Here is a 27,535-nt window from a genome sequence, read left to right as displayed (position 1 = left end):
GCTAGTGGCCAGAAGAGATCATAAGCAGTACGTTTTTCAAATCCCAAAACTTAGATAGGCATTGAGTGCATCATCATACAGTTATTTTTACTTTATAATAATATTTAAAGGTCTCAGGAATTGTAATGGTCTTTAAAATACTGTGTTTCCTTGATTTTGCTACACATAGAACCTTAATTTTCAGTAACGTTCAAGCTAATAATTTTTTCAGTCTTGAACCTTTAAACTTCAGAGATCCATTAGCCTGATTATTCTTGTTTAATCCCTTGTTCTTCTTTCCTTTCATGACCATGGTTTCTTTATCAGCCTTACTGGAATAGAGTTTCTTTATTAAACATTTCTGTGTCCATATTTGAAAAAAGGCTTTTAATCTCTCCTCCTTGTGATTTTGCTGAATGATGATTATAAATGATGTACCTGTGTCTTTGAAACTCTGTGCAGATGCACAACTACCACTCAATAACAAATCCCACTGGGGTTCAATATATCCCAGTATTTCCTAGTGCGATCTTTCTTCCTGTTTTGTCTATCCCTCACTGTTGTTTTTCCACTGTATTATTAAGGCACCACTTCCTGCTTTAACAGCCAGGCAATCCAAGACAGAGGAATAGGTCAGAGTTTCTGATGCCAAATTTCACACATGACCTCTGTTCTTAGGGCAGTGAGTATCAGACAAGAAGGAAATCAGACGATGCTCAAATATTTGATTTCAAAATAGTATTCAGTATTGGACTGCCGCCATGAGATGTCCCCAACTGATCAGCCACTATTCCCCACCCTCAACTATTACAGTGCTTATGCAGCAAAAGCAAATTGGAGATAAGAAGCTGAAGAGAGCAACAACAGTCTTGCATCCCAGCCATTTGTAAGAAACGACTGAGTGGCCTTGAAGAACTCTCTCTAAAGTTAAAGCACCTATAAATCAGCTCAGGAGTCTGAACTGTCTGGGCAAAGGACTCTTCTGGGTGTTGCTTCAGGAGGAATTCAAGTATATTTCATAGGGAAAAAAAGGCAGGGAAGGAAATTCCTGATACAGGCACAATAAGTAAGCAGTATATAGTTTGTCACCAACACTGTATTGAAATTCCCAAAGAACAACTGGTGATGGAAGCCTGTTGAGAAGCAAACAAAGCTACAGTCTTCAGAACTGTCATAATTATGAGACTAAAAATATATCCAAAGCACAAAGGTTTGGAAGCTGTACTTGCCTTCAATGCAACAGAAGTTGTTTAAGCTCTTTTAGAGGACCTGCTTCCAGCAAAAGGAGTAAAGTCCTCTCACCCATTCTTCCCAGTAAGACAAAAGGCTTTAAGGGGGCACAGGCAAGGGACCTTAGTGGCTTAGGGACAGAATCTGTGCAGAAAAACTGACAAAACCCCAACATTAAGATGTGCAAAGCAATCCCACTTCCACATTGCCTTTATAAGAGCAACTACCGTTAAGAATCTTTTTTTTTTTTTTTTGTATTGTAGGGCATATTTGGGTGCCAACAAGATCAGCTATGTCCGCTGGAGACAGAAAAATTAACTCCATCTATGACATCATCTCCTTCTCCAAACACTGCATCACCTCTCTAGAATGAGGTGCTATTTTTAGTCTTCTCGTTTCAAGCATATGTTGAGACTGCTTCCAAATGCTTTTCTTCTTATCCATTTCAAGCTTTGCATCTTGGGTGTGGAGGTCTGAAATATTAAATATCAGCAGTCTGTATTCCCTTTGCCTAGTACATGTCAGTGAATCCAAGGAACACCTAAGGAAGTTATTTGCACTAACTAGGCACACAAAAGAACATGTGCACACAAGCAGCTGTGATGGGTCCCAGCTGTGATGGGTCAAGGATTGACAAACACATACACATCTATGTACACACACTCATATGGTGAGCACATATTATAGCATAGCAAAGGTCTTCACAACAACAAGCCTGCAAATTCTTAGTAAAAGAAGTAGCATTTTACCTTTTTTTCTCTATTCTGTACATGGAAAAGTCACTGTTTTGTATTTTACCTGTTTGGACTTGGAAGACTTTGTTTATTTGATGAGGTTGGTACTTGCTAGAAGCTTCTCCATGTCTCAGTTTCTTCAAGAAAAATGAAAGGCAGAAAAAACTTCAGAAATTTACCACGATGGTAGGATTAATTCCTTAATTCTCATGTATTCCTTTTAGAAAGTCTAGCCCATCCCCAAGTGAAATATAGCTGTTTCTAGGGCAGCCAGTAATGCTAGCAGAATCACATTGCAGTCATGGGAAAAGAAGTAAAAACATCCTCTCCTGCTGAAATGGCAGGAGAAATTTCAGGGTCATAGAAGGCAATTGTAGGCTTCCAAAATAGCAGTGACACCAGGGTAATACCTTTACCTAGTAAAAAGTAACTGATGGAACTATTTCATAAAACTCACAGCCAAGTGAGCTGTCTCCAACAGAAACAATTTTGGAACATTTCTTCCCTCAAGATGTGTTGACTCTATAAACTGCTTTAAAAAAATTAATAAAGCACAACACAGTTGTGTGTTTCAGTGTGTGGATCTGGGTAAAAAAATGGTTCTAACATCACATGGTTACCGTATTTTTCTAAGCCAGTTTTATAAGCAAACTAATCTCTCCCAAATATCCCCTCCCATAATTCCTCAGTGAAATGTGTTTTTTCCCCTTGCCACTCCACAGTGATAAAGCAGCACTGGTAAGGGGGAGTTTTCTAACACTATAATGGCAAGACCCCTGACTGTGGCAGGAGGAATGTGACTGGCAGCATGGCAGTATCACTGCGATCATACTTAAATATAAGCACAGACAGGAATTCCAAAGAAGAAAAAGTGACCTGGATTCCAGCAGCATTGCTCTAATAATGTCTATTAAAATAAAAAATAAACCAAACTCAATTTAGCTTGGTCAAGAGAAGCAGAAGATGTTGCTTCCACTTGTTGACAGACGTGACAGCACAAACTTCCGTTACAAAAATATGTAGAAATCAGCAAATTGCAAACTGAATAAGTTGTGTGTTATGCCAAGAGAAGTCATCTGCAGCGTGAGTAATTATAGAAGAAAATATTTGCTATACCTAATTTCAGACTTTAGGGAGAATAACTAATTTCCTGCCAGCTTGTTTTCAAAGGCTCTAGATTTTAACAGACAGGCTTGTGAGTGATTACCTGTTTTTTCTCCTCATCCCACCTCCCCTCCTCACTTCCATGTACAATACCAGAAAACCACAAAGTGCTGAACAATATTGACATTGTTCTTAACTTCAATTTAAGAGCAATATAATTCAGTTTCTTTCCAAAGCATTTGTAGAGAAATAAATTACTGACTCTATCAGCACTGGCTTTAAATATCTCACTGGCTTCTGTATCCAGTTCAACATTTCCAGCCTCCGATTCAATGCAGCCTCTGTGTACCTTTATCCACTACCACTTCTTCCACTGTTCATAATTTTTCCATGCCACTTTGCCCAACTATCTCTCTTGTTTTTTTATTTTCTCCCTCACTTTCTTTGCTCTCTGTGCTTAGAACCTTTCCTTTATTTGTCTGACAAACAAGCATTATTTTCTTTCTCCTAAACCACTGACAAAAACCATGTCTAAAGATCCAGTGAATTGCTATTAGACATTTCAAAGTAATTTGCTATTCTGTATCCAAGTATAGTGGTAATGCTATTGCATTATAGTCCATCATCTAGGTCATCCAGGTCCCAAGAAATCAAACCAGAAATTAAATTAGACGCTCATAATTAAAGAGCAAAAGCTTAAGTGCCTGCAGTTCCGATTGCCTGCAAGATAAATGCTTATTATGGAGCATTTTAGAGAGTGTCATGACTTATCTAGGTGACTAAATATCAAATTTGGATATTTGTTTTGGATGCTGCAATCCCCATTTTTTACTGACTTGATTATTGTTACTTGCAGCCCATTGCACACTGGCTCACCTGTCTTAATTTCCATTACTAGCTTTCCTGTGTTCTACACAAGGCTTGACACCCTGACATGATCTCTGACAACAAGTTATCACTACCAGTTGTTTAATCTTGGAACTGAAGTAGCACATTACTTCAGCAGTAAATGAATGAATGAATTGTGAGAACAGCCTGTCTGCTGACCCATGAAAACAATTTCGCTTTCTTTCGGGCTGACAAGATTTAAATCTTCAGAGACTCAGATTTTCATCTGCTTTTATTTCCAAACTGAATCAAATTACACAGATGTGTGAGCTGGGAGCCACTTTCTAAATATGACATGCCTTCCCTCCTATTAAAAAGATGAGATTCTTTACAATATTTAAGCACTTGGTGCACAGTCAAAGTTAAGTATAAATTTCCCTATATCACATTCTTCTCTTACTTTTTTTCGAAAGGAAATGTCTGCTGTATCTTGGATCTTGGCCGGAGAGTACAATATAGGCAGCGAGTGTTGTCTGGGGAACTGCTGACCTTCAATGAGCAAAAATCCCTGAAGAGCAAGTGAAGTGCAACAGGTGCTTGTGGGGCATGTGTTTGAAATTAAGATGAATAAACACCTGCTGAGGACTTTTTTGTGAAGACTGCGAGGGGATAAAAACCCAGGGCTTCCTTTGTTCGGGGTCCCTCCTCGGAGGCACCACACTCAAGCTGTCATTCTGTTATTGCACGAAGATTAAATTATTTTAAGGATCCAGATGTCTGAGCCTCTGCTATGGGAAACCCCAGCTTGAGCCAGTAAGGAAACCTGGTCTGACTGTGTGAGTGTGGGATATGTAGAGAGTCAGGCGAGGCACCCGTTGACTCCGTGGAGCCGCCCGCTGCAAAAGGGCTTTGGTCCAAGTGTGACTGACAGAGTAGGTCCTGAATGGTCAGACTGGAAAGTTTCCTTAAGAGTAATGACTCCTTCTAATGAAAGCCTTAGCTTCTGTGACACATCCAGTTGCTGGCTGCACATATTTGTGAATATATTTTTATCCTGCATTCTTGTACAGAGTGCTTACCAGTCTTCTCTGGACTGCTTGTCATCTTGAAGGAATCTAGGGAAGGGAGGCAGAGTGAAAAACACAGTTCCTAAGTTTAGAATCCAAGACTTAGTTTATGTTTTATTTTAAGTTTATGCAGAGAGAGCACCCTCCATTAAGGCTCATTATGCTTGGGCATTCAATGCAAATTCAAAATTTATATTTTCAGGGTTTGCTTTCCCTTGTGAACTAATGAAGATCCTGCTTTACTGCTGCTGAACACACTGACAAGGTACAACTCCTTACATGGCAACTGTTGAGCTATCAAGACCACCTTCTACCTGATCCTGGTATGTCTCATATTTGCATCCCTTGCTACGCCAGGAAACAACCCAGAATTAAGAAAGAAAACAAAAACCAACCAAATCTCACATTTACTGCTCTAAATACTACTATACCTGGCCTTCCCAGGCCTCATAGGAATGGGTTCTAAATTGCTGTCCCTTGGGTAGCGCAGACCATTGGTGACCAGTATTCTGCATTCCCCAAAAGCCTGAAAAGCAGCCACAAGAGCTGACAGCAGATACGCAGAACTGGAAAGGACTGGGCCAAACAGTCCATTGTCATGTTGCTGCAGACACCACATCATCTAAAGACCACATTACTTTCAACTTTTGCCTTTAGTAAGAGGCTATCCACAGGCATACCTTTCTGACACAAAGAATTAGTGCAGACTAAGACCTATAGATCAAGGCATCCTGGGGAGAAAAATGACCACCCAGGTTGGGTATGAAATTCTTATTTTGAATAGCAGGACCTAGGGAGAATGCTTACATCAGTGTTCCCATGACTTTGGTGACAGTGGATTGTTCATCTTGAATTTTTCTGGTTCCAGCTGAGAATAGTCTCCAGTTCTTGGAGTTCATAGCATGCCTAAGTGAAGGCATAGAAGGAACAGTGAAAGAACATGGAAGAAGAAAGAGAATTTAGCACTTCTCTCCGATCTCCATAGCGTGCTATACACATTGAGCTTCACAGTATCTCACTTGTTTGTACGGACAAAGCACAGCTGATGTTCACCTATGCCCTGATATAAAATCAGCTTAGAAGGGGATTTAGAATACAGGCCCTGTTTGCTCTCCCTTATAAACAACACAGCAGCAAAGCCTGAAGGCTGAACATCTTGTCTCCAGCATCTGCCAGCTGTGAAGGATTAGAATAGAGCACAAAACACCAACGCATACGCAGAGATCCTTAAGACCCTTTCACTGGTATTCCCTTTCCCTGCATCCGCTCATCAGGAACTTACAGACTGGAGGTTTAATATTTCATCATTTCCTAGAAAGGACATGTTAAGTGATCCATGGAAACAGACGACTGTGAAACTAAGAGACAAAAAGAAGAAGGAAAATACAGATGTGGAAGGAAGCAAAGAGTAGCCAGGTAATAGGAACAGAGTGAAATAGAGCTTAACACGAGCTTTCACTGCTGTGTGAGCAGCACGTATTCTCTGAGCCTTCAGTCTCCCAGTCACTAAGGACAGCCTCGTGGCAAACTCTTGTCAGGAAGTGATGGATTCTTTCCAGAGTGCGTGAGTGGCTCAACTGCCTGTGTATTTGTGTAAACTCTTTTAAGTGAATAGTGTGGCCAGAATGGTGAGTGGTGATTGGAAAACCTCAGAGGCCTGGGAACTTTGCATACATCGTCATGGCTTCATTTATGCTTTTTCTGCTTCTTAGAGCAGAGGATATGTGTATTACACATTAGTACATATAAGAAAAGGCCCGAGTAAACAAATGTAAACATGTAAAATGCATATGTGTGAATTCAGGGCAGGAGGGCAGGAACTGGGTTTGAAAGAGAAGGGGCTACAGCTTGCAGGAGCCACATTTCCTGCAAGGAGCAAAACTATTCTCACCTATCATCCATTCTGAAATTGCATTACAAAGCTGTGTCTTGGACTCATCAGAACTGAAACATGATCTTGGGAAACCAGCACAGAAGCAGATATACAAGGCTTGACTCAGCAATTAAGAGAAAAAAATAGGGTTTAAGGGGAAAAAAAGGCAACTCTAAATACTTTTTAGTTAAGAGATCACGGACACACTGTTCTTTTGAATAACAAAAACTACATTTCAGCCAAAGCAATGACTGCAGCTTTCAAGAGCCAATAATTAAGGAAAGAAGTACATGATTTGGTAAAAAAGAAAGGATGAAAACATTTCTCCTTCCCCCTTTCTTTAAAGGTCATGTTAGCAAAACAGAACAATCAGACAGACTGTTAGTGCAGATATTTAGAACTTTTCAGAGACAATAAAAGCCAGCTGTGAAAAGTGAAAGAAAATTAAGAACCCAGGAATAAGTAACTAAAAGAAAGAAGGCAGAGGCAAAGAAGGGGAAGGCATATTCATTGGGTAATAGAGGGCAGACGGGAGTGACTAGAAGTCAAACCTGTGCTTTACTTCATTTTATTATTTTACTTAGGTCACTAAGAGCTTTACTATCCAGAAGACAAAGGCATGAACTTTCCTGGCTGTCACTGAGGGATTCAATGCAGGGATACCATCTGTGACACTCCATTATTCCCAGAAGTTACAGTACAACTAATAGTTGGATATTAGGATTCCTGCAATAATAATAGATTCTAATAATAGATGCCTGCACAGTACTCTGAAAATCTATGTTTATAGATAAGTATTAATTTCAGATTACTCCTGTGGGGATAGGTTTCTCTACCTCTTTTTGCTGTCCTTGTGCTTTCTTTGCCTCGCCGTAAGCACTGGAACGAGGGCCTCCTGGTGGTGGAACCGGCGGCAGTCAAGCAGGAGGAAAGCACAATTCTTTGCAAAGCGGTGAAACGGCTGTTCTTTTATCTCTTGAGTTGGCTATAATGAAAAGAAGAAACAGAGAGAGAAAAAGATGTGTCTGCTTTGTCAGTAAAATATAGGTGATGTATTTAATATCTAGGATACTAAAAGAAGGGATGTCATTAACTGCAGAGCACTGAGGCAACGGGAATTACCTCACTACTGAAAAAAATTTAATTGGGCAGGGAATTAATTTCAATATGCCAAAATAGGTTTTATAGGTTTCAAAATCAGTCTCATTTAGCTCACTAGGCAATGTAGCAAGTTTCAAGCAGCAATAATTACAATAAATACTCTTTTTTACATCAGAGTAAGTTTAGAGTAAGCCTACTGAACTCACCAGTCAGTGGGGGCTCCCTAAAATTATTGATATAACAGAGAACAATAATAATCCCATAGTGTATATGAAAAAAGGCAAGAGAAACACTATGGAGTTAAAAGCAGCTCTGAGACTACCTAAGCTGTAGATTCTCTATCGCTTGTGAACCAAAAAAGCTGAAGAAGATGCTCCAAATTAGGCTACCAAGAACAGCTTGGGTCTATTCCAAAACTTCCACATTGCCATGTGCTGCAGCCCTACCTTCATCCTGTCAATCTCCCAGCCTTCCACCAGTGTTCCCAAAGATGTCTTCGTGAGAACATACACAGCTTCCTTGCACAATGACTGTGATATGCAGTTTCTTCGCCATTTAATGAGCTTTTGCAGGACCTAAGTGATCTCTAGTTATTGTCCCAGCAGAGAGTGTGTGTGCTAGGCATTCACTTCCCCACAAAGCAACAGGCACAAAAGGATGCACTGTGCTATGCCATGATGCTTTTAGCATCGTTCAAAATCATATGTCAAACTACCCCCTGGCAGGAGAACAATGCAATACATCGAGAGGCAATGCTCGAAACAGCAACGGTCAGCTCTTGTCTCGGTATCTACCTGATGTGAGCAGAGAAACAACTACGAAAAGCTGCTGCCAGAATAGCCCAGGAGGTTGGTGCAGCAAGGAAATTCCACAGCATTTTTCAAGGAAATGGAGTCTGGCAAGAAATAAAACTTAGTAATGCCATGCCAAAGAAGAAAAATTCCTTAAGCAAATCACAGCGGAAATCAGACACTGAACCTCTTTCTCTCAGTCTCCAGGAGAAGCTTTCTGAACTCTCGTTCACAACCCTTACCAACTGTGAGACTATTCACACAGGTATTACCCACCATGCACACAGCCATCAGGCGCACACAGAAGGAAGCATTCACCCCATGTGCCAAAGTAGTAGGGTTGGGCTGCCTGGCCTTTTCAGAGTCTCTGCTCCACAGAAAGAGGCTGTCAGGGAATCACGGTGAGACCCTGGATACATGAGACAGTTTAATTTTACAGTAACTATAATGTATTACTTCAATACTCATCCTGCTTAGTGCAAGGAGAACTCAGGCAACAAGTGGGCTGAAACATAGAGGTTTCTTCTAGGAAGGTGAACATTACTCCCCCTGTGTTATTGGCAGGGCATGTCCTGACCAGCGCTTCTTGACATCTGTCGTTGGTCCCCCTCCCACCCCCGCAATAAAAAACCCCTTTAAGTGTTTACAAAGGAAACATATGTGCCTTTGTTTATGAGCAACTTAGGGAGATGCATCTCTCACCTGGAGCTCTTCAGGTCTGAGTATCTGTTTGGAAACTCAGAAATTTTCAGTGCATATAATGAATGAAAAAGAAGAAAGTGAGTATTAAGATCTCAGCCCCTCACTATCCTATGTGGTCTTTGGCTCTTATAAGCACCCAGGATAGCTGCTTTTTTTTTTTTACAGTTCAAAATTCTAATTCTACATTCTCTCAGCTTTTCTTCCAAGATTCTTGCCCTCATTTATCTGGACCTTCATATTTCTTATCCAATGGGTATTAAATGCTGATAGAAGCCATGACTACTTCACAAAGACTTTGCTCAGAATGGCAAGTTTTTATTCTACTTTTAAGGATGTTGGTTTCCCCACACACAATATAATCACTTCTCTTATTGCAAAAATCACTAATTTCCAGTGCACAGACTCTGGTACACCAGGTCAGAAGGCCACTGTGTTTATAGCATGTATCCTGCAAGAAACAGACATTGCTTAACTGGACTACCAGAAGATAGTGCAGAACCAGAGATTTTTCTTGTCTCTAGACACCGGGTTTAATTGTGGTATCTTTTCAATTTTCATTCCAAGCGAGTCATTTTCTGGTTCACTTCAGGCAGGGTGCCAATTAAGCACTCTGAGAATGAAAGACTGTTGGATTTTTTTTTCCCCTGGAGTATTAATACATGTACAAACCGAAGTAAAAGGTTGGTGATTTTCTTCTTTTCTTCTCCTTTTATCTGCCTGCCCCCCCCCTTTTTTTTTTCTTCTTTTCTTTATTGTTCCCTTTTAACCAAAGTCAGCATCTTAGTATCTCATTCATCTAAAATTTTCAGGAAAGCCCCAGGAAGTCCTCAACAGAAGCTTTTCTAACAATGAAGCAAGTAAATTCAGATCACTAAATTCTAACATATTGGAGAATTATTTTATAATTTAGGAATGGCATTTTGGCCCTGCAATATAAAAAGTACTGGTGATATCTGCTACATACCCCTGCTGTTCATTTAAAATATTATCCAAACTAACTGCCACAGCCACCTCCCGTGGAATACAAGCCAGCAAGTAACACAATAAAACTAAATGTATTCCATCATGTGCTGAAAGGGAGGACTTTGCAACGCGTGCAGGAAATCAGGACGCTGGGACTGCTTCAGAGAAAGGCATGTGAGGAGCTGCTCCTGTGAAGTCACTGTGCCTGGAGGTGCGTAAGGAAAGACTGGACGTGGCACTTGGTGCCATGGTCTAGTTGACACGGTGGAGTTCGGTCATGGGTTGGACTCGATGATCTCAGAGGTCTTTTCCAACCTAATTGATTCTGTGGCTCTGTGGGATACTTCCCTCTTCAGCTCCTCACCCATCATCCCCTGAACACACGCAGTCCAGGACTCCAGACCTCCTCCACTTTTTCTCCCATGTTCCCAAGCAAGGAGGGGTTCTCTGCCTTATAGGGCTTATAGGTATTTATCTGAAAAACAAACAAACAAACAAACAAAAAACCCACCCAAAACAATTTTAGAAAGTCTTCCAACCGACTCAAGCATTTTCGGGAGGGTGCTAGGGAAAGCGCGGATAGCACATCACAACTTTGACGCAAGAAGAGCCTCATCCCCACCGCCCCAGCCACTCCGCCCCCGTCTTCCCCCACCACGGGAGGCGGAGCGGACCGGCGGATCCCGTCGCCACGGCAACGCGGCGGCCGCAAACCGCTCCCGGGACACGCGGCGGATCCCACTGGGGACGGACGGGGAGCGCCGGGAGCCAGCGCGGCCCAACGGAGAGGTGCGGCCCCCCCACACCCCCCCGTCATTGAGGCGAAGCCCGATGGAACAGCCCGGCCCAACCGCCCCCGCAGCGCGGGGCTGACCCTACCACTGCGGGGCGGGGGTGTTCCTCGTCGGTTCTGCTCTCGCCGAGCCCGCTGCTTTCGCCAGTGAGATGCCGGGAGGGAAAACAGAACAAAGGAGCATCCCGATGGCGGCCCGTGCGGGGAATAACGCCCTGCGGTGCTCCCCTCGCAGCTCCTCGGCGTGCCCGTAGGGTGGTACGGCCCGTGCCCAGCCGGTGCCGGGGGATACCGCGCGGCGCGGGGGATACCGGCCGAGGGCAGGGGGCGCGGGCAGGGAGGGGACACAGGTGAGGAGAGGGCACAGGTTGGGAGGGGGCACAGGTGAGGGCTGGGGGGGCTGTGACGCTTTGCGCCCTCTGTCCCCCATCCCAGCTTGTTCACGTGGCAACAGAGGTGCGAGGGAGGTGCCCGTGGAGGGCCGGTGCTGCCGGGCAGTGGTGGCGGGTGGGCAGCCAGGTACCCCCCAAACCGCCATCTCAGCCTCTCTGAGAGCCAGGGGGGCACTGCCTGGGGAGAAAGGGTGCGAGGGCTGGTGTTGGGTGGAAACCGGGCAGCGTCAGTGCTGGAAAATGGGCAGCTGAAGCAAACCTCGCCCCTGCCAACGTAGCTGCCTTGTCACATCACTGCTCCTGTCCCACAGCCTCAGAACAGCCCTATCCCTCCTGTTCTTTCAGGGAGCCTCCTGTAAGCCCGGCCAGCAGCACGTGATGCCCCTGTTTGGGAACTCCTTTAGCCCAAAGAAGACACCCCCCAGGAAATGGGTCTCTCTCTCCAACCTGCACTTTGTGAGTCCCAGTGCCCATGGTTTGCTGCAGGAGTACTTGCTTGGTAACCGGGGCGGGTGGCTCCTGCTGTGAGTACTGTAACCCTTACAAGAGCTCCCAGCTTCTGGGAGAGGAAAAAGTTCTTCACCCAGAGGGTGGTCAGGCACTCGAACAGGCTCCCCAGAGAAGTGGTCACGCCACCAAGCCTGACAGAGTTCAAGAAGCGTTTGTACAACACTCTCAGACATGTGGTGTGATTCTTGGAGCTGTCCTGTGCAGGGCCAGGAGTTGGACTCGATCCCCGTGGGGTCCTTCCAACTCAGGATATTCTATGATTCCAGCTGTGCTGCTCTATTCCTGCAGTTCGGCCCCATTTCTGATCACCGGTGACTATATATAAAACTAGAAATGGAATAGCTCAGGGAAAGATCATTGTTACCCTACATGCAGTCCAGAACCATTTCTCTGAAAACTCCTCACCAGTGGTCTTCAAGCCCAGGGAGATGAGTGTGTGTTTGGGTGGGAGAAAGTGCAGGGATGGTAGTGAGAAGCCAGTTGTCTACTGCAGCAGTACATGACCAAAGCAGGATTCCAGGATCCAGGGCCATTTGGACCAGCATCTTCCATTTTAATGCCATTCACTAAGAAATGGGAGAGCAGGGGGTGGCTTGGAATTCTGTGGAATGCTGAGTGTGATCTTCTTCCTGCAGATGGATAGATCCACCCGTGAGGTTGAGCTGGGCCTGGAGTACGGCACTCCCTCCATGAACCTTGCTGGCCAGAGCCTGAAGTTTGAAAATGGCCAGTGGGTGTCAGGTAGAGTGCAGCTCAGCTTGTTTTGGTCTGAAGTAGCCACGTTTGGCTGACAATCTATATTTTGACCTCTTTCTTTCCTCCCAGAATCAGGAAGCTTCACGGGGGATCGCAGGGAATTGCAGCGCTTGCGCAAACGAAACCAGCAGCTAGAGGAAGAAAACAACCTCCTTCGGCTGAAAGTGGATATTCTGCTGGACATGGTGAGTCTTCACCCTATTCCTGCCTGCCTATAGCAGTGGAGATTCCTCGGTGAAGGGCCCAAGTGAAGGGTACTGGGACTGCTGAAGGAGGCTGCTCCCACTGCACCTTGCTTTCTGCCTTACCCTGCTGTGCAGCATTCATGTAACAGTGAAGTGACTGTGGGAGTAGAGCCTGATCTGCTCTGTGAGGAGAGAGAAAGGTTCCCCCTGCACCAGAGCTTGTTGTGAATGCTGCGGCTGAGGAGAGGGCAGCGCCTGCAAGCGCCACGTCTCCTCTTTCCCCTTCTGCACAGAGAATGGCATTTTTCTTGCCACTCTGGCCTCTGCCCTAACTGTGAAACTGAGTTATAGCCACCCTCTCTGGTCACAGAGGATTAAAACTTCCATCTGCTGTCACGAGGGACATGACATCTGTTCTGTGTTTAAACTTGTGGATGAAAGAATCCCAAGCCCTAAAATAAACCAAAATTCAGCCTTATCCTAAGATCACAACTTTTGTGCTTAAAATCTGGAGAGACTTTCAGTGAAATAGAACACGTGTATTCTTCGTCTATTAAGTGATTTAGCCTTTATGTCAGTCTGGACAAATACTCATTCCTTTATTTTCCTTCCTTACTCTTCACATGTTTTGAAACTGGCAAGTGGCTTTTGTGGCTGGAGCACTGAGCAGAAACCCTAGCTGCTCTCCAGGTTTTCCGGGTGATCTCAGTGAAGTGTGACATGGCACCTTCCCCCTTGCTCAATAGGAACAAATTCCCTTCTACAGGTCCTGGCTCGCAGTGGTAAATCTCAGCTGTGCTGTGAAGTCAGAGAAGCCTCACAAGCTTTTAACTCACTCTTGTCATCATTTGCTGTGCGTTGCAGCTCTCCGAGACCACCGCTGAGTCCCACCTGATGGAGAAGGAGCTGGAGGAGCTGAAGCAGCACAGCCGGAGGAGGAAGTGAAGAAGAGGTGGCTGGAAAATGGAGCTGGCTCTGGGTCTTGGCGCACAGGATGCCAGGGCCAGCTTGGGCCTCCCAGCCACATTGGTACTGTGTGTAGGTACTTTGTTTCATGGGACCAAGAGTGACGAGATGCCTCCAGCATTGTGCGTTGCCGTGATGCTGCTGATGGTTGGTTTGGCACCGCAGCACTGTTAAAATTAACACGTTTTTTCTCAGAGCACTTTACCTTGCAGCAACCCAGCATAGATACCCTTCTCTCCAAGGCAGCCGGACAAGGGCGGTGGAGAAGATCCCTCTCCGTGCGGGCTCCTCCTCCTTGCCTTAGGAAGGCAGGGAAACCCCTGCCCCCTCCAGCCTGTCCCCCCATGGGGAGCCCGCGGAGGCTCGTACAAGCCTCGCCGCCTGCCTTGGGCGAGCGGGATGCTGGAGTTGCTCGTTCTCGAGGGTTTTGCATAATCTACATAAAACCTCGCCTTTAAAACACGTTTCTGTGGGTGTTTGTGTCGGGTCGCGCTGCGCTGGGGCGGCCGGGCGGGGAGCGGCCATCGTTCCTCCGCGCCGCCAGGGGCCGCTGCTTCGCCCGGACCGGGCGGCGGGAGGGCCGCCCCCCTTCCGGCGGCGCTCCGCCCGCCGCTCCCCTCCGTCCTGTCTGGTGGCGATGGCGGCTGCGGCGTCCCTGTCCCCGGAGGAGCTGCTGCCCAAGGGCGGCGCGGGCAAGGCCGAGGAGCTGGAAGACGAGCTGGAGGAAGAAGAGGAGGACGACGAGGAGGTATCAGGGCGAGTGGCGGCGTGGCGGGCCGGGCGGGCCGGGCGGGCGCGGTGACCCCGCGGGGCCGGGCGGCAGGGCCTGACACGCTGGTGCCGCCCGCAGCTGGACGAGACGCTGGCGGAGCGGCTGTGGGGGCTCACGGAGATGTTCCCCGAGAGCGTGCGATCGGCGGCCGGGGCCACCTTCGACCTGTCGCTGACGGTAGCGCAGAAGATGTACAGGTGAGGGGGCGGCGGGAGCCCCTCGAAGCGGGCCCGGCTGGCGCGGGGCGGCTTTGGCCGCGGGTAGCGCAGTGCGGGGCCGGCGGGCAGCGGCAGGGCCGCGCTTTGTTTCTGGGCGGCGCGAGGAGGGCGGGGGTAAGGTGCCACCTGGAGCTCGGGGGTGGATTTGGGGGAAGGCTTTTGCCCGTGGCGCAGAAGGGAAGCGTGGGAAGGGAAGTGGGTAAGAAGTGGCTAAAGAACTGATTCTAAATCCTAATGTTCTTTCTCCTTGCTAGATTCTCTAGGGCAGCTCTGTGGATTGGGACCACCTCCTTCATGATTCTGGTTCTTCCTGTCGTCTTTGAAACGGAAAAACTGCAGATGGAGCAACAGCAGCAGCTGCAGCAGCGACAGGTAAGGCAGGAACAGCCCAGCCCTCTCTCATAGCCCTGCAAAGTCGGCTGGGAGTGCCAGTGCCTCCCCCTGTGACCAGCTGCTGCGGGAGAGGAGTGCACTGTTACACACTGTGGCCTCACTCATCCCACCAGATTCTCCAGCTGGATGTTCCAGTGGGACAATCTGGCAAGCACAACCTGGCTTTCTCCAGCTGAGATAGGCTTTGAGGGGCTGGAATAGCTGAAACAGGGGCTGTGGTCAGACCCTGACCTCGGCTGTGGCACTGCCAGTACCTGTAGGAGGAGGGACAGGGTGGGAATCCTTCCTGTGTCCTTGAAGCCACTCAACCAGTTGTTTTCCTTTCAGATCCTCCTTGGACCCAACACAGGGCTCTCGGGGGGAATGCCAGGGGCCCTGCCTCCGCTGTCTGGAAAAATCTAATTTGCGGAAGCTGAGTTGGATTCATATCAAGTGGGAAGACCTCGCGATTATGATATATTGAACTGTTGATTTGTTGGGTCAGGGCATTTTTTCCTTTTGTTTGTTTTTGGTTTTGGTTCTCCTTTGGGACATTGACCTGTTCACAACGAGGGGGGGAAGCCCCTCCTCTGGACCTGATGACGGTTCCTGTCTGCATCCCCCCTCCTGTAGAAATCATGAGTATTTCCTTTTATTCAATCACTATGCCATAACCAGGTACAGACTTGGACTGGGGGAGCTCCTCTGCCAGCTTCCTTGCCCCTGCCCCCCCAAAACCACCCTGGGGCACAGGTCAAGCTTTGAAAAGCAGCAGTCAGAGAGGACAAATTCTTTCCTGCCTGACTCGGAGCTGAAGGACACCGGTGGCAGGAGTGACTTTTGCAGCAGAGGAAGGAGGGGTGCAGGTGGCAATCCATACCCCATGGAAAACACTCTTTGGGAAGATGTGTCTGCAGAAACACTTTCACTGTAGCTCTGTGTGTGTGTGAGAACAGAGGGAGCAGCAGGCCAGGTTTGAGACGATCACATCCACGCAGATTCTCTGCCTCATAAAGTAGAACTTCAGATATCAGCTGCGTATTTTTTTGTATGGAATATTAAATAAATCCAACCTGAGCAGTGTGATTTTAATAGATGTCCTTGAGGGAGGCTCAGTTCTTTCAGAGCTGTTGGGAGCTTTGTGTGTAGGGACCTCTCCATTTCATGCACTTCCTGGCAACGGGGAAGGGACTGACATGGCTCTGTCACCCTCAGAGTGGGGGGGAAGCCTTGCATGGCTTAAGGGAGTTCTTAGGGAGGTGCTCAGCACTAGTGACCAACGTTCAAGGCTCTAAACTCACAGAAAGGTGGTGCTTTTATAACCAAAGAAAAAAATTTATTTATCCTTTACATACTTTGTTACAGAACAATTCAGTTGAACATACAGAAGTGATAGGACATTTATATGGAAACTTTTTTTTTCCCATTTTTAATATTTGGTTAAACAAAATACATCTCTGTAAACAAACCCAAGACAAGGCTCTAACAAAACCAAACAAGCAAGAAAACAAACAGGGGCTTCCCCACTCCTGAGCGGTGGGACTGGACCGGCTCACCCACCCTTGGGCACGGCAGCCTCGCCTCCCACAGGGGTGTGATCGTACACTTTCCCTTTACCTGAGCAGCTGGATCACACTGTTTCCCCCCCATGGGAAGCAGCTGACGTACAAGGAGAGGAAAGTAGCCCCAAAGTATTTTAAAACATCTTTGCATATTGTGCACTGTCCATTGGCTTGCAGTTTCCATGCAAACGGTTTTTCTCCAAAGTGCAACTTCAATCAGCATAGAAAATGTTGCTGTTGAGATATATTTTTACCCCTCTTGAAGAAATGGCTTCAAGTCAGGAGCAGAATGCCTGCAGGCTGCACATCCTGCCTGGAAAGTGTTTAAAAACTCTGCCAGCTGGTATTGGTCATTGGAATGTGTTACGAAATGACTTTTTAAAACGTAAGAGCCGTTTGCCCTTTACTGTGGGAGGCTGTGCTCAAAGGACTGCAAAACAGTGCTTGCCAGATGTCCAGGGGGCAGTGAACACCATCATCCCGTCCTCATATGGCCTCTCTGCTGGGAAGGTGCCATTTTGGTGGTCTTTCAGCTTCAAGCACCCACTCATGCATTTGCAGAGCTCTGAAGAGAAAAATAACTGAGAAAAGATCATTACAAGCCCTCCTTTCACCAGCTCGAACATCAGTAATGAGACTTTCCTGCATGATGGAGCAGGATCCTTCGAGCTCCATCAGGTACCAGAGGCTGCTGTTCAACTCAGACATGTAAAAGAGGGAAGCAAACAGCAGCTCACCCAGGAAGTGCTAAACAGAATGAAGTCTGTTCCAAATTCAGCATTACCACCTCCTGCCATGGAAGGCATGGCTGAGCTACAGCTCATCTGGGTGACTGGGAACAGCCGGTAGGGATTCTGCTTAGAGTCTCCATGTCTAGTCACTCTTCCCCACAGAAGGCAGGAAAAAGCAATTCATCCATTAATGGAATGTTTGTCGGCCAACACTAAAGGGGAGATTGGTTCAACTACCAAGTCAGGGTGTCTCTAATGCCTGAAAGTTCTGGTGGACCCTCTGCAGCTCCCATGCCAGTGGCTACTAACTGTGAAAGGGCAAACCTGTTATGAAGGCTTCCTTCCTCAGCTCATTTTTATTTTGTAACTTGACCCATTTCTGGGACATTTCACATGACATTCCTGACTATGGGCTAGGCTTCTGAAGAGGGAAATAAAAGGGAATGAAATTTCTCTCAAAACCTCTTCAGCTTTATTCCTCTCTCCAAGCAGCCTCTAAACTGGGTGACCATGCAGAAAACCATAATAGGTGTTAAAAAATAAAACAAAATAATCCCCCCCCCGCACCACAGCACGAAGAAACCCAAGCAGACTATGGCCTCTCTCCAGTCCAGAAACTTGATACTCCTCAGCCTGTGCTTGCTGTTTCCATGTCACCTTAGCCAGCCACACGCTGCCAAAGAACTGCTCACCACATACATAAATCCCTGGAGACACTGGGGAAGAATCCTCTAGCTACCTGAAGAATTTCTTGGAAGATGACACTGTTCTTATTATTGTTTCCTAATTTCTGGCACAAACCAGCCCTAAGAAGCAGAGGGTCGTGCTGAGCACCGTACCATTCCTAGTGTTTTGAGTGTCCTGAGAGATCCTTAGGAATTGCAAATGTCTTCATGGTGACTTGTTTTGGAGGGAGAGACTTGTGAAGAGGTGGCAGCATGCTCGGCCCCTGCTCCTCCCTGGCAAGCCCTGGACAGGGCAGGGTCCCACCATACACAGCCTTGAGCCAGGTGGGGAAAGGGAGGCCGGAGGTTTCCAGGCACCCTCGCCCCCAGCCCAGTTTTAAAGAGCACGATGCCTTCCTGCTGGCCAAAGGGCACGCAGCTCATCCACCTTGAAGTGATTGGCTTCCAGTTTCCTCCACTCTGGCCTCAATTCTTCCCCACCCACCACCCCCAACGTCCTGTGCCATTGCCCTATTGCACCAAGGAAGGAAGAGAAGAGCCTAACAAAGGAAATTCCAGACAGGAAGAGTCGGGGCATCCATTATCCAGGTTTTAGGACATCAGGAGTTTGGTAAAAGGGAAGAGCTGTAGTTGGAGGACAGTCGGTCCAGATCACACGTCAGCTCTCCAGGTCTGATGTGCTTCCACCTCCTCTGGCACCACCAGTAGGAGTTCACAGTTCTTTCCTCTCAGCTGGTGTTTCAAAAATTTCCTATCATAAAGAGAAATAGAAATAAATGCTTCTGAATGTAGAACTCTATCATCTTCTACAACAACTAAATGCAACTAACTATGTAGATGTGACAAGAAATGGGAGAAACACACCCTGCCCAAAGTCTTTAGTTATTTTACAACAGAAAACCCCCCCAAACAAATATTAAACTTGTCCCAATAGATTCAACACAGCTCTGCCCAGAAAACTCTCTCTGAATCAGACAGACATTATCTTAACCTCAGAAGAGAGAAGTCTATATAGATGTCACTTTCCAAGGTAGCAAAAATAGAATTAAAACCAAGTTCAATTTCTTCAGATTTCCAAGATCAAGAATCCCACTGTAATTTAAAATAATTCCAACAAATCTGGTAACACTTGCAGAAAAAAACAGCCCATCATTGAGATGTCCTTATCCCAGGTCATAGCACCCGGTCATTTGACATGGTTCTTTAGCCCCTTTCTGCCCCTCAGCTTTTTCTAATACCAAACTTGGATTACTTCCAATAAATTTGAAAGTCAAATCAATGTTTTCTCTGATACCTTTTGTTCCAGATTTCCAAAACTCCCAATACAGAAAGCCCATATTTACTGCTGAAGAAAAATACACACAGGATAAAATCCACCAGAACCTCTGCACAGTAGTTCCATAAAAACTCCAGTGTTGCTTTATCCCAGAAGTTCACAGAAGGCTGACATTCCCTTTACCAAGACTTCAGTGGCATGGTCAGCTCTGCAAATACTGCTGATGTGCAATCCCTATCTCATCACAAGTCTAGTCAAGACAGCAAGGCCGCTAGTAGGATTCACAACACGATGGAATGGAAACTAAACAACAACCAAGAGCAGGTGAGACTTTATAAAGCATTTACAGCAACTATCACATGTTAAGATTAAAGAGGGAAGAGGAGCCAAGTCAGTGCTTACATAGGAAAGTGATTTCTAACAAACAGCTTTCACTGCTGTCAGGGATAAGGCTGCACTTTTAGTCTGGAAAGCCTTTTATTGGGAACATACAGACTGTTACTAAAGAGGCAAAGAATGCTGAGACTCTCACATTCAAGGAGGGAGCAGGGCACAGCACATCTTGTTGCAGGGGTCACCCACTAATACCAGACTTGGCCTCTGCCTTTACCACTAATGACAGAGCCAGACACATTAAGAGGCCAAGTCAGGCTCTCCTGAGCTCACAGAGATTGCCGCTGCTGAAAGCACTTCCCTAGCTCTCTCCAAACGGGGCATAAATCCAAGTGGAAGCACAAGAACTTTATTACTTTCAAATATTTACTATGGAAGGCCAACCATACATGTTTCAATCACTAACTGTTTAAGGACATATTTCTCACCTCCAACAGGGAAAGATTTGAGGAAATCCTACCTGAGCTCACTTTCACCTCCAATCCACTCGGGCACCTTGAGCTTGGAGTCGAGGTTGTAGTAGGTGCCTCCCACCTCCCGGACGCAGATCCAGTGCTGTCGCTTGAGGGGGAGCTTCAAGGGGCCCCAGCAAAGGCTGGAGGGCAGATTCATGATGAAGCCCATCACGTTAGACAGGGCAATGGCGTTAACATCCCTGAAAGAGTGCAAAGAACAAGACAGCAGTAAGATTATGTTCTGGTGCTTTCAGTTCAATCTCTTTCTCATATTCACAAACAGCAGCCACCTCCAGAATTACACAAGTTGTCAGTACCTGCGCTTGTCCCACCAAACCGCCTCGTAGCCTTTGGTCTGAAGGGCTGCCATGATCACGTTCACATCATAGTTCCCATTTCCCAGCATGCTCTTCTTGTGGGGGGTCACCATGGTGTTGGGAGACAGCCTGCAAACAGAACAGGGGACTGCTCTAGCAGGCGTTTGCTGAACCTGTATTCTACAGCCACAAAGGGCTACTTGCTGTACAACCTGAAGGCTATTTTCGGGGGTTTTGTGTTTAAACACAAACTATTCCATTCCCCCTTTTCATTCATCAAAGGGGCTGAGGGGACTAAGTAATGCATTAAGAATAATTTTGATGTACAAAACCTCCAAAGGTCCTACCTTTGATGCAAAAAGAGACCAAAAAGCTTCCCCCCCCCCACTCCCTTGAACTGGTACTTTTTGAAGGATGCTTCAATTATGATTTTTCCTCAATTCACAGTTGGAGTGAATGCCAGTTTGCCATTTAGGACAATGGCTATTACAATTTTGAGAGTTCGACAGTCAACACCGGTCTTGAAGACCGGGTGAGAAAAAGAGGCAGGGGAAGCTGGATGCAGAAAAGGTTGTTCTCCCCACCCTCTCACTGGTAAATGAAAGAAGTATTCAGACACAAAGCTGTGAAGACATTTGCAGCTGGGAGCTCTCTAAAGCACTGCTTTTGCTAGATGGTAAAAAATAACTGTTGCTGTAGGTAACTAAACAGATAATCCTGTTGTGAACAAATCTCCTCAGATTTGACCTACAAGCTTGCTTAGACATCACTCCCATTACTACAGCATCTGAAAATGCAGAACCGCACTCTATTGTGTTCATCTAATCATAGAATATCCTGAGTTGGAAGGGATCCATAGGGATCAAGTCCAACTCCTGGCCCCCACAGGACTGCCCCAAGAATCACACCATGTGCTGGAGAGCATTTTCCAAACGCTTCTTGAACTCTGTCAGCCTTGGTGCTGTGACCACTTCCCTGAGGAGCCTGTTTCAGTGCCCAGTCACCCTCTGAGTGAAGAACCTTTTCCTAATATCCAACCTAAACCTCCCCTGACACAACATCAGGTCATTCACTTGGGTCCTGTCACTGGTCACCAAAAAGGAGAGATCAGTGCCTGTCTCTCCACTTCCCCTTGTGAGGAAGATGAGGACTGCTATGAGGTTACATGCAAAAATAGAAGATGGCCTTTCCACAGCTTCAGATAATGGATGTGAGACACAAAACATGGAGATATGTGGCAAAAAACCCTGTTATCCACTTTTATTGTTTTATGCTTCCCCCCTGCCCAAGAAATTTTGTAAGGAGGGAAAATGATGATGGGATGTATTATGATGAAGATGACAGCTGGAAAACCAAGTACAGGGGAAACTGGGAGCAGAGAACAGCAAGGTCATGCAATGCCAATCTAAAGAAAGTCAAGCCTGCGATCAGTTCTGTTGTAATGAGTTGCTCTTTTGATTGGTAAGGACTTCCTTAGTTCTGCTGGTGCAAGGTTCAGATTTCATATCATCCAAACACCCACATTTCACCTGCCTCTCCCTCCTGTCAACTCCATCCCCCAAAACTCCTAATGTTCCTGCACGTTTTTTGCTTGGCCTTTAGCACAGTGCACATTCTGCAGGCATATTTCATCCAGTGAAAATCCCTCAGCCCTTCTGCATTCCTGCTCTGACAGCATAAGGCATTTGACAAGAAGAAGAAGGCAGTGGTTTGAGTAGGGAGTTTCACACCAACCAAGGTCTGAAGACAGGTAGCTTTTGGCTTCAGCTGTGTTTTCCTGCACTGGAGCAGACTGCAGCAGAACAGCATTCTCCCCACAGGAGGGTGGGGAGAACTTGACTATAGAATGGAGAAGAGTCCACAACACCATGGCAAGAGGAAAAGCTGTTAATATCCACAACAGGACATTTCTGAGTAAGGCAATGACATTTTCGGAGATTCACGGTTTCCAATCTCAAAGCTCTGCTGTATTTACTGGTCACAGAGATGCAACTGTAGCTTGTCACAGCTCTTCCAGCATCTCCATAAAGCAAGATCATTTGGCTACAACTAATTCCTCAAAATCATTGCTTCATCCTAATTCATGAGCACCAGCGAGCTAGGAAAGCCTCACAATCAAGAAAGCCCTTTGGGTTACAGAAGCACCCTCTCCTTTCACCGTACTCCAGATACAAGTTTGAGACCTGAAAGAACACATTTATCTTTGTTCCTTCACATAACTTGCAGAGCTCCAGAAATGAAATTAAGAGACCAGCACAGGTGACAGTCTCAAAGAAGTGGCACCTGCGACCAAACCTGCACCAAGAATTGCCTCAATGTCGCTATCCACACACACACTTAAGTAGGGTCCACAATCATCAGCTGAAGGATTCTACTAGATAAGGAATTAAGTTGCCTCCCCAAAGTTGTTGTTTAGTTTTTTTAGTTGTTTTTTTTTGGCAGGGGATGGGGGTGTTTGGGGTTTTTTTGTTTGGTGGTTTTTTTTATCTAGACACTGAGCTGAGAAAGACTGACAAAGCTGCACAGAAATCCAGGTAATCTCAGTCAGAAACTTTCATCAACGTATTGTCTTAACACAAGGGGCTCCAAGATTCCTGTATGCAGCTGTCCTTCCCAATCAGGTCTCAATACACAGACTCCAGTGAAGTGATTTTGTTTGTATCTCCACGCAACGCTTGGAACAGGCAATCTTAATTCCTGCAACAAAAGCCAGAAGAACATCAAAAAGGTATTAAAGAAAAGGGAAGGACTACGAAATCAGAGGGGTGCCTGGAACAAGTTCTGGTATACTCTTGAGATGATAATCATCAAAACTGGCCTTTCACAATAGGATGCAGCAAAAGGGAAGCTAATGATTAAGCGATGTGGTTCAATCATTCTCCAAGGGATGTGGTAAAAGCTACAGAAAGCTTAAGTTTACTTGTGATGTCATTACCTTGTCAACACTGGGTTTAAAAATCATACCATAACATTTTTGTAGCTTATTAAAAATATTCATCAGTCCTTTATCAACATACAGAATATGATAAGACACAGAAAAGACAAGCGATATATAAAAGGCAACTAAATCCACGCTTTTTAAAGGCAAATCAAAGAGCTACACACAAGTAGTAACCCAAAAGAAATGGAAAGGCAGTGGCAATTCTTACACACAGCTTATAGCTCATCCATTTCCAAGAGGAATTTCCATGTATACCTCCATACTACCATAGGGCTGAATCAATCTATCTTCATCTGAATATTAGGATGGAACACCACCAGGTTGGACTCAAAAACAAACTCTCCCTTCTATGGCAAGAGGTCTAGCAAGATTAACATCCCATCTCTTTTTGAGAGGTTTCATGCTGTACACTAATTCTGTCTCACCAAGCCCAACAAAAGCCAACTAATTAGATCATCACACTCCTTCTACCACATGAACTGCCTTTGTTTGCTTCAGGCCAAGAGCAATCCAGCTGTGATTAAGATTCTGACAATTGCTGCTCTAGAACAAAACCACAGTGTCTTTACACTGGACAAAGAGTGCCTTGAGCCTGCCATGGACCAGCAGGAGTTTTATCTACAACACTATTGTAAATTGCATTTCAATCTGATATCTGCTACTGTCCATTACCACACTTCTTTTGCCAAAGACATGCATGAGTCAAGCACCAGTTCTGTAAATCTGCTATTTTCAGGAGAGCAGTGACAGAGGTGCCCAGTTCCCCGCTCATCAGCATAGGGCACCCCGACTGCCTTATCCCACAATAACTACATAACCACTGCCATGACGTGGGATTTCCTACCTGTCACAAACACAAGATGCTGTCAACTGCTGAGCATAACCTACGTGACTTACAACATCTGCAGGGTGAGCATCAAAGGAGACCTCTTTTCCTATATGATCACTTAGCTCCACCAATGAAAGACCACCAGAATTTTTAAAGGCACGAACAGGACAATTTCCACAAAGCATCAAAACAGTGTAAAATAAACACTGAGCAAAGCGTGAGCTATTGCATGGCCTACGTTAATAATTTACATTCATCCTTGTAAAACTCAAAACCACTTTAATTATCAGAATTAATTATTGGAATTATTATTATATTAACCACTTTAATTATCGGAAGCTGTTGGGAAACATTTAGCAATGCCACAGAAAAAAGGGGTCCAGCTACTGAAATTAAATCAGGGTCTTGCTGCATGGAAAAAAACCCAACATAATTGAAGACCTTCACTGAACCACTCAAATAAGGAGTCACTCATTGGCAAAGCTGCTAATTTCCAAAAATCTTAGAAGTGTTGTGATACTGAGTTTTTATGATGACCCATTTGTCATTCCTGCTGCCTTCATTCTCCCAAGGGAATCCCCAAATGTGTTATTATCATCAAGATAACACATACAAGTCAGGGGCAAAAACATGGAAGATGGGTAGGGAAGAAGACAGCAGTCCAACCCCATGACAGCATCTGCAATAAAGCCCTTGGACCCAAAACTGGCAGCCAGAGTAGGTTAAGAAACAAGTAAAAAGAGAAAGAATTTCTGCATGGAGGAAGAAAAAAAAAGACTGAGTGTAAAAAAAGAAGATACATTCATCTCGAAGCAGTGGCATAGTCTGAATCCCTCCTTTTCTTTACATTTGCCCAAATAAGACCTGAAAATTCCTCCAATCAACAGAGGACAAGGGGTAGTTACCACCAATACAGAGAGTATCCTACCTCTGGAAAATCTCCTGCAGGGTTTCCCTGGTGAAGGCATTGCTGTCCTGGAAGACATTGTTGAGGGCATGGAGGGCGCACAGCTCCCTGCGCTGCTTCTCATGGTAAATGTGCAGTGGTGGTGGCTGGGGTGGCTCTGGCGATTCTGATTTGGTCTTGTCACCTTTCCATGGCACGCAACTCATTTTCTCGATGGGTGGATGTGGAGTAGTTGGTGAGAAATGAAGGAGGCTGAAGTTTCTGCCTCCACAGTCACAAGAGCAGCTCACTGCCCCTTTCTTTGGTGGGCTAGCGCTGCTTCCAGCTCACAAACCCTCCTCTTGTGCTTCAGGTTATTCAGTAATTCCCTCTGACAGCTGGTTTTAAAAACCACATGAAGATCTGCAGCATATTTTTCCTCCCTCCTCCCATACCCCATAAAATACTTCCCCTCCCCTTCACAGAAAACAAAAAAAGGAAAAAAAAAAAGTCAAAATATACAATTCCCCTTAGCGTCTAGGTACCAGCTGGAATTTATCACATCGCTCCTTTTCTTCCATCTCCTTTGGTCTACAGTGACAGTAAAAGGGTACCCAGAGCAGGTAAGAAGGAGAAGCCCACCCCAAAGTGCCAAAGTGGTGACGATAAAGCCAGCGCCTGGTGCTGCCTATGGGGGCACAGCGTGGTTAAGCACTTATCAGCTGCATTCCTCCATTCCTTTGGGAACGAATGAATCCTGGCAGGAAGATGCCAACAGCTCGGGAAAAGAAACCGCTTCTTGCTAGGCCACGAGAAGCCCAAGTCCAGGCTGCGGGGAAGGCGATTCCTCACAGGTCACCCTGCGCTCCGACAAAGGGAAGTCTCCGTTAGCAACGGGAGGAGGCGGCACAAAGCCCGTGGGAGGGAGGGGAGCAAAGGCGGGACCAGCCCCACGGCCTGCCCCGCACCTTCCCACCTCGGCCCTCCCCACCCTGCGCCCTCACAACCACCACAACAACAACAACCCGGGCGGCGGTCGCTTCCCGCTGCCGAGGCCCAGCGAGCACCGCAGCCCACCGCGCTGAGGAGAAGCCCGCGTCTGAACCCCCCCAGTCCCTCGGGGCTCGCGGCCGGGCCGAGGCGCCCGCCCTTCCCTTCGGGAGGGCCCCTCCGGGCCGGGCCGGGCCGGGCCGGTACCGCCGCCACCGCCTCCTCACCGCCCGCTCGGCCCCTTGGGCCGCCCCCACCGGCGCACGCGCGCGCCGAACCGCGCTCACGCCGCTCTCGCGCACGCACACGCGCGCGGAACCCACCCCCGCCCACCGCACGCGGCCACCGCCGCGCGCAGGCGCGGTCCCACCCCTTCTGACGTCAGCGCCAAAACGAGCCGGGATAGAGCTGAGAGCGGTTTCACCGCCAGGTGAACAAACAAACGCCAGTCCTCTCCCGGTTTCGCTCTGTGCTGCGGGCTGAAGCTTGCGGCGGTGGAGGAGTGGACGTGCGACCAGGCGGAGGACCAGGACGGATGGCTTTCCCTGCCGCTCTGCAGGGGTCACCTGCCGGCCCACAGAGCCCCTCAGCCAGAGAGGTTTCCTCCTTGGCGCTGGCGTCCTGCCTGCCGGCGGGCACCACAAACGGTCTGAACACCGTGGGCTCGCATGGCATGGAGGCCTTCTGCCAGGAGCCCGGGGCGGAGGGGCCCTTTTCCCACGCCGGGGGCTGTGGTGGAACGCCGGCCCAGGACAGCCAGTCCCTCGGGCTGGAGAGACACCCAGCGCGCCCTCCCCGTGCCATTGGCTCACAAAACTGTCAGTGAAAAAAAATCACCTCTTTCTCATTGGCTAGCCCGAGAGAAAGCCCACCCACTGGGGCGGGCCCTGTGGCAGCCTCTTAGTCCCGCCTCGTCGCTCGAGTCTCCGTATCCGATTGGCTGTCGGGGTTGTTTGTCACGAAGCCCAGCCCTCCCATTGGACAGCGGCCCCCGACACGTCGCGCGGGCTGTGTTGTGTGTGTCTGTATGTGTAGCAAACAAGCCGAGCTGGCACTGCTGCTCCCATTGGCTTCGCGCGCTTCGCGGGGGCGCGGCCTCGCCGCACGAATAGCCACGACCCCGCCCGCCGCCG

At 46.9% G+C, this 27,535-nt stretch overlaps 4 protein-coding genes across 10 annotated transcripts in view; 2 read left to right on the top strand and 2 right to left on the bottom strand.

Moving 5' to 3' along the window:
• The window catches only part of DMC1 (DNA meiotic recombinase 1), a 31,779-nt gene extending 20,693 nt beyond the window's left edge, over positions 1 to 11,086 (bottom strand). The window contains exons 1-2 of one of the 2 annotated variants that reach the window (XM_017823331.1): positions 10,884 to 11,086; positions 7,652 to 7,800 (exon numbers count right to left, since the gene is read on the bottom strand). In XM_017823331.1, coding sequence (XP_017678820.1) covers positions 7,652 to 7,800; positions 10,884 to 10,988 — 254 coding nt within the window. In that variant the 5' untranslated portion in view covers positions 10,989 to 11,086. Of the gene's footprint in view, positions 1 to 2,007; positions 2,028 to 7,651; positions 7,801 to 10,883 lie in introns of those variants that run through there. The other variant, XM_017823337.1, reaches the window with a different exon arrangement.
• On the top strand, positions 11,071 to 14,432 carry CBY1 (chibby family member 1, beta catenin antagonist). 4 transcript variants are annotated; one of them, XM_017823343.1, is made up of 5 exons: positions 11,071 to 11,161; positions 11,903 to 12,013; positions 12,703 to 12,808; positions 12,893 to 13,008; positions 13,873 to 14,432. In XM_017823343.1, exons 2-5 carry the CDS (start codon positions 11,936 to 11,938, stop codon positions 13,951 to 13,953), a joined length of 381 nt encoding a protein of 126 aa, XP_017678832.1. In that variant the 5' UTR covers positions 11,071 to 11,161; positions 11,903 to 11,935; the 3' UTR covers positions 13,954 to 14,432. The 4 variants fall into 4 exon arrangements, with proteins under 4 accessions (XP_017678832.1, XP_017678831.1, XP_017678833.1 ...); XM_017823342.1 differs by lacking the exon at positions 11,071 to 11,161 and adding an exon at positions 11,224 to 11,515 and having other exon boundaries at positions 13,873 to 14,431; XM_017823344.1 differs by lacking the exon at positions 11,071 to 11,161 and adding an exon at positions 11,482 to 11,532.
• Positions 14,433 to 14,574: 142 nt separating this feature from the next.
• Positions 14,575 to 16,432, top strand: TOMM22 (translocase of outer mitochondrial membrane 22). Its single transcript, XM_017823414.1, has 4 exons — positions 14,575 to 14,722; positions 14,825 to 14,943; positions 15,219 to 15,336; positions 15,685 to 16,432. Exons 1-4 carry the CDS (start codon positions 14,612 to 14,614, stop codon positions 15,757 to 15,759), a joined length of 423 nt encoding a protein of 140 aa, XP_017678903.1. The 5' UTR covers positions 14,575 to 14,611; the 3' UTR covers positions 15,760 to 16,432.
• A 2,441-nt stretch (positions 16,433 to 18,873) lies between these two features.
• On the bottom strand, positions 18,874 to 27,320 carry JOSD1 (Josephin domain containing 1). Of its 3 annotated transcripts, none has more exons than XM_017823413.1 (5): positions 27,240 to 27,320; positions 25,455 to 26,272; positions 20,757 to 20,885; positions 20,445 to 20,639; positions 18,874 to 19,066 (listed from the first exon to the last, which is right to left on the bottom strand). In XM_017823413.1, exons 2-5 carry the CDS (start codon positions 25,637 to 25,639, stop codon positions 18,967 to 18,969), a joined length of 609 nt encoding a protein of 202 aa, XP_017678902.1. In that variant the 5' UTR covers positions 25,640 to 26,272; positions 27,240 to 27,320; the 3' UTR covers positions 18,874 to 18,966. The 3 variants fall into 3 exon arrangements, with proteins under 3 accessions (XP_017678902.1, XP_017678901.1, XP_017678900.1); XM_017823412.1 differs by lacking the exon at positions 27,240 to 27,320 and adding an exon at positions 26,726 to 26,816; XM_017823411.1 differs by lacking the exon at positions 27,240 to 27,320 and adding an exon at positions 26,630 to 26,700.
• Between the last annotated feature and the right edge of the window lie 215 nt (positions 27,321 to 27,535).

The sequence above is a fragment of the Lepidothrix coronata genome, unplaced genomic scaffold, assembly GCF_001604755.1.
Source record: "Lepidothrix coronata isolate B3197 unplaced genomic scaffold, Lepidothrix_coronata-1.0 Scaffold102, whole genome shotgun sequence".
Taxonomy (NCBI): Eukaryota; Metazoa; Chordata; class Aves; order Passeriformes; family Pipridae; genus Lepidothrix; species Lepidothrix coronata.
The sequence above is the reverse complement of the archived record's forward strand: the minus strand, read 5'-3'. Positions and strand labels throughout refer to the sequence as shown.